This window comes from Chiloscyllium plagiosum, chromosome 2 (assembly GCF_004010195.1).
Source record: "Chiloscyllium plagiosum isolate BGI_BamShark_2017 chromosome 2, ASM401019v2, whole genome shotgun sequence".
NCBI classification, from domain to species: domain Eukaryota; kingdom Metazoa; phylum Chordata; class Chondrichthyes; order Orectolobiformes; family Hemiscylliidae; genus Chiloscyllium; species Chiloscyllium plagiosum.
The window spans coordinates 38,274,651-38,280,650 of NC_057711.1; the positions used below are offsets into that span (position 1 = coordinate 38,274,651).

A 6,000-nucleotide genomic window follows, 5' to 3' on the forward strand; every position below is an offset into this window, starting at 1 on the left:
GCAAAGCATTCCAAGTTGTCCTTTTTGGCACTGAACAAAATGATGCCTGGTTCCTAGTGCTGTACTTCTCCAATTTCCATCCCAGTGGCAGAGGTATGCTTGCTTACTGCCAATTCCAGCACTGTTCTTTGTTGCTACTCCCATCAGTTCTGCTTTTTCAGCCAAAACCTCTGCCTCTCTTGTCCCCAATATCCCAGAACCCTCACTGTTGCTGATATCACTGTGCTCGGAACATAATGATGTCAGTGGCATGTGCACAAACACTTCCTGTGGCCTCTCCAGGAATGAGGAAAGTGTCCCCAGCAGGCTAAGATAAAAGGTAGGGAGGAGGGACTGCATGTCCTTGGTGGAGTGGAAGGGAGGGGGAGTTGAAACGTTGAGCCCCGGGGTGGTTGGTCTGGGTGTCCCAGAGGTGTTCCCAGAGGTGTTCCCTGAAACGTTCCGCAAGTAGGCGGCCTGTCTCCCCAATATAGAGGAGGCCACATTGGGTGCAGCGGATGCAGTAAATGATGTGTGTGGAGGTGCAGGTGAATTTGTGGCAGATATGGAAGGATCCCTTGGGGCCTTGGAGGGAAGTAAGGGGGGAGGTATGGGTGCAAGTTTTGCATTTCTTGCAGTTGCAGGGGAAGGTGCCGGGAGTGGAGGTTGGGTTGGTGGGGGGTGTGGACCTGACGAGGGAGTGACGGAGGGAGTGGTCTTTTCGGAACGCTGATAGGGGAAGGGAGGAAAATATATTCCTGGTGGTGGGGTCAGTTTGGAGGTGGCGGAAATGACGATGGATGATAAGATGTATATTGAGGTTGGTGGGGTGGTAGGTGAGGACCAGGTCCTTGGACTCCTCCATCGCCAGACCATAGCAACACGATGGTTGGAGGAAGAGCGCCTCATCTTCCGCCTAGGAACCCTCCAACCACAAGGGATGAACTCGGATTTCTCCAGTTTCCTCATTTCCCCTCCCCCCACCTTGTCTCAGTCAAATCCCTCGAACTCAGCACCGCCTTCCTAACCTGCAATCTTCTTCCTGACCTCTCTGCCCCCACCCCCACTCCGGCCTATCACCCTCACCTTGACCTCCTTCCACCTATCGCCTTTCCAACGCCCCTCCCCCAAGTCCCTCCTCCCTACCTTTTATCTTAGCCTGCAGAACACACTTTCCTCATTCCTGAAGAAGGGCTCATGCCCAAAACGTTGATTCTCCTGCTCCTTGGATGCTGCCTGACCTGCTGCGCTTTTCCAGCAACACATTTTCAGCTACCCAGAGGTAGTGTCAGCCTAGATTATTTATGTTCAAATCATGAGTGGAGCTGAAATGATCAACCAGTTCAGAGACAAATGATAGCTGACCATTCAATCTCCAATTTAAGCATCCAAAAAACACGTATTATATCAATCAAAGAATGTATTCCTAGTTATCAGTTAAAGGTGCAATGCTGGAAGTTTAGATACCATTTACATATCAGGAAGGAATACATAAGATGTAATATAAACTCCTTACTAACAGGTGTTGCAGTACAGTTATCATATAACTAGACTCGTAATCCAGGGAATGAGAAATTAAACTCCAGGCAGCAGTTTGAAAAAAAATTCAACTTTTCTTTGAAGTGCTCAGTAAACCACTCAGTAAGTAACAAACTGCTACAGTATATATGTTACAGTTGAGCAGCTTTGTAGAGCTATGAGAGATAAGCAATAAATACCAGCCTTGCTGGTGACATTTAATCATAATTATGATTTATTTTAAACAAAAATTGTAACCCACTGACAGTAAACTTTTTCCCTCCATTTTTAATTTCAAGCAGTAAACTTACAAGAGTGAAAATGGAAAATTAATTTTTAAAAAGCATGCAAACTTACCTAAGTTTTCCTCCGAAGTGTTCAACGTCTCCTGGTGTTCTGAAGTTTGAGCTTCTGTGATATTAATCTGTAAACATCATTTAAAAGTGAGTTTGAAACGATATAAAGCAATTCATTCTTCCCCTCTTTAATGGTAGGTGTTGATTGCAGTAAACAAAACAAATTTGCATATTTTTGCACCCCTAACAAAATTTTGCCTGGAAAGGAGGATAATCCAAGCTTGTCATTACTCCTCAGGACAAAAGCAAACATCTACAGTGAAGGTTCTATTTTTTCATCAGTTGCGTTTGAACTTATTAAGTCTGCATAAAAGTGCTGCTAAGGTCAGACTGCAGATTGCACTCCTCAAAGAATTTGTTATTCTTTCTATTTCCTTTTAGTCAACTTCAAGCAGATATACATTCAAATACATTCAGTACAGAATGGCTCAATGAGTTTGTAACACCAAAACTACACTAAATCTACATTTGTCTCACTTCCAGCACTAGGCACATTGACTTGAATGTTATGACATTTTAAGTGCTTATCCAAGTATCTTTTAAAGGTTGTAGGGTTACCCACCTCAACTACCCTCCCAAGCAGTGTACTCGAGACCATCACCACCCTCTGGGTGAAAAAGGTTTTCCTCAAATCCCCTCTAAACCTCCTGCCTTTCACTTGAAAAGTGTGCCCCTTGTTACTGACCCTTAAACTAAGGGTAATTACTGTTTTCTATTCATACTGTGCCCGCCCCTCATAATTGTATACAGTTCTCTCAAATCCTCCCTCAATCTTCTCGACTCCACAGAAAACAACCTGAGTTTATCCTGCCTCTATACATAGCTGAAGTATTCCATCCCAGGCAACATCCTGATGAATCGCTTCTGCATTCCTTCCAGTGCAATCATATTCTTTCAATAGTGTAGTGACATAGTACCCTAGGCTGTGGCTGAAACAAATTCTTGTATAGCTCCAATGTAACCTTCCTGGTCTTATAATCTATATGTCAACTGATAAAAGTAACCTGTATGCCTTATTAACTACACTATTAATCTGCCTGTTGCCTTTACGGACCTGTGGACAAGTACCCAAAGATCTCTCTATTCCAAAGAGCTTTCATGTCCAGCCATTCATTGAGTACTCTCTCTCGTCTTGTTACTTCACACTTGTCACCTCACACTTACCTTATTTCAATTCCCTCTGCCACTGATTAGATTCCTTACAGTATGGAAACAAGTCCATAATGACCCTCCAAACAGTAACCCAACCAGACCCATTCCCCTACCCTATATTTACCCTAGCTAATGCACCTAACACTATGGGCAATTTAGCATGACCAATTCACCTGCTCTGCACATCTTTGGACTGCGGGAGGAAACCGGAGCACTCAGAAGAAACCCTCTCAGACACGGGGAGGACATGCAAACTCCACAAAGACAAAACCTGGGTCCCTGGTGCTGTGAGGCAGCAGTGCTAACCACTGAGCCACCGTGCCGCCCATCCGACCAATTTGTTTATATCCTCCTGTAGTCTAAGACATTCTTCCTTACTGTCAACCACCCGGCTAATCTTTGTGTCACTCGGAAACTTATTTGTCAAACGCCTCATGTTTTCATCTATATAGTTATTTGTATTGCAAACAAAAAGGGACCATTCATTCCCTCCTCTTTGCTCTTCTAATTGCTTTCATGGGATCCCCCTGCAATTTGTATAATTCTTTATAGCCTCCATTGATTTTCTTCCTTTGTACCTGTTACACTTCTCTCTTTTACTTCTTATCCAGTCCTGAATATACCTATATACCTAGGGTACTCTGAGCTTGTTGCTCCTATGTTTCACTCTGAAGAGAAAATGTTGGGCCAGTACTTGTTCTCCAAAAGCTTTTTTGAACAAATTCCACTGTTCTGTGTAGATTTACCCTCAAGTAGATGTTTCCCACTCTACTTTTTCAGATCTTGCTTTATTTTCATAAATTCATTCAGAGATGTGGGCTTTGCTGTATTTATTGCCCATCTCGAATTGCCAGTTCAGTTGGATCCCCTCTCAATGTTCTCAACTCAATGAATACAGGCTGAGTCAAAGTACTCTGCCCTCATACAACAAACCTGTCAACCCAGATATCAGTCTGCTGAATCTTCGCTTACCTCCCACTGTGGCAAGTATTTTTTTTCCAGCAAAGAGACCAAACTTGCATACAGTACTCCAGGTTTAGTCTCAGCAAAGCCCTACGCAGCTGCAGTAAGATATCCTTGCTCCTATACTCAAACACTTTGGCAAAAAAGGCCAAGTCACTGAATCCTGGAGATTATCACCAGAATCTTAACCAGACCAGCAATGTGGTTCCAGCAAGTCAGCAGCTCGATATTCTACAAGGAGCCTGAAGCTCAGCCTCCCACAAGCCTTTCCACCATTGAAATGTACATGTGAAGAGTGTGATAGAATGTTTTCCATCTCCTGGATAAGTGTAGCTCCAACAGCATTCAAGAAGGTTGACATCATCCAGGAAAGGATTCTCTCTACCAGCTTAAGCATTTGCATGCTACACAACCAATGCAGCATAGCAGCAGTATGTACCTTCTATAAAAAGTTCTGGAATTTCATCCCAAATGTGCGAGTTTCAAACACAGATTACAGTACATGAAGCAGCTCAACATCACGCTCTCAAGGGCAAGTATATAAAAAAGGCTGGCTTTCCCAGGGACACACATAGCTTATTCATTAATTTAAAACAAGCAAAACTAATCTATAAGTGAACTCAGTATTATTTTTGAAAATCAGACAAACCTGTTGGGAGTAACCAAAATATGAAACATCAGCATTTGATTCTGGAGCCTGTATGAATAGCTTTGCATCAGTTCTCTGACACGGACTCAACGTGGATTGAGTGAGGTATGCAGAGGACATGCCCAATTGTGCTTCTTGAATTTCAGATGTTGTATGTAGTTGATCATGTGTTGGAGACACACTAAAGAAAGATATGGCATCAGTACAAACAAGAAAACCAAGTCTACAATGTCTACTCTATTTTAAATATTTATTTGTTAAAATGTGCAAACATACCCTGAAGCAATTATCCAAATAATACATCTGATTATCATTAAATGCTGTAAGAGTATCCTCTTTTACCTTGCACTCAGATACTCAGTTCTAGCATCCAGTTGCTTAATTCTTTCAAGTTGCACTTCATCTTCCACCCATTGGTCTTGTTGCTTAGATAGTGATAACTGTTCACCCAGATGCTGAGTCCTACTCCGTTTTTTATCCTCCACACACAAGTTTTGTTGTTCAGGTAACTGTTCAACCACATGCTGAGTTTCACCACTCAGATACGCAGTCTTAATCAGTTGCTCTTTTTCATCTTCCACACACTGGTTCTGTTGTTCAGATGTAGATAACTGTTCACCCATATGCTGAGTCTCATCACCCAGATTCACAGTCCTACTCAGTTGCTGTTCTTCATTTTCCACACTCTGCTTCTGTTGTTCAGATATTGATAATTGTTCAACCACATGCTGAGTCTCATCATTCAGATACTGAGTCCTACTTAGTTGCTCTTCATCTTCCACGTATTGATCTTGTTGTTCAGATATTGATAACTGTTCAACCACATGCTGAGTCTCATCATTCAGATGCTGTGTCCTACCCAATTGCTCTTCATCTTCCACATATTGATCTTGTTGTTCAGGTATTGATAACTGTTCAACCACATGCTGAGTCTCATCATTCAGATGCTGTGTCCTACTCGGTTGCTCTTCATCTTCCACATATTGATCTTGTTGTTGAGGTATTGATAACTGTTCAACCACATGCTGAGTCCTACTCAATGGCTCTTCATCGTCCACGTATTGGTCTTGTTGCTCAGGCAGTGTTAACTGTACAACCACATGCTGAATCTCATCATTCAGATGCTGTGTCCTACTCAGTTGCTCTTCATCTTCCGTGTATTGATCTTGTTGTTCAGGTATTGATAATTGTTCAACCACATGATGAGTCCTATTTAGTTGCTCCTCACCTTCCACATATTGATCTCGTTGTTCAGGTATTGATAACTGTTCAACCACATGCTGAGTCTCATCATTCAGAAGCTGAGTCCTACTCGGTTGCTCCTCACCTTCCACATATTGATCTTGTTGTTCAGGTATTGTTAACTGTTCAACCACATGCTGA

The 6,000-nt window shown here is 42.5% G+C and overlaps 1 protein-coding gene across 1 annotated transcript in view; it reads right to left on the reverse strand.

The window, feature by feature from the left end:
• LOC122558916 (transcription factor TFIIIB component B'' homolog) overlaps nt 1–6,000 on the reverse strand; it is a 95,511-nt gene that overhangs the window by 19,761 nt on the left and 69,750 nt on the right. Inside the window, exons 23-25 of the mRNA XM_043707870.1 lie at nt 4,960–5,392; nt 4,618–4,798; nt 1,855–1,921 (exon numbers count right to left, since the gene is read on the reverse strand). Of these exons, the coding sequence (XP_043563805.1) occupies nt 1,855–1,921; nt 4,618–4,798; nt 4,960–5,392 (681 nt within the window). The remainder of the gene's footprint in view (nt 1–1,854; nt 1,922–4,617; nt 4,799–4,959; nt 5,393–6,000) is intronic.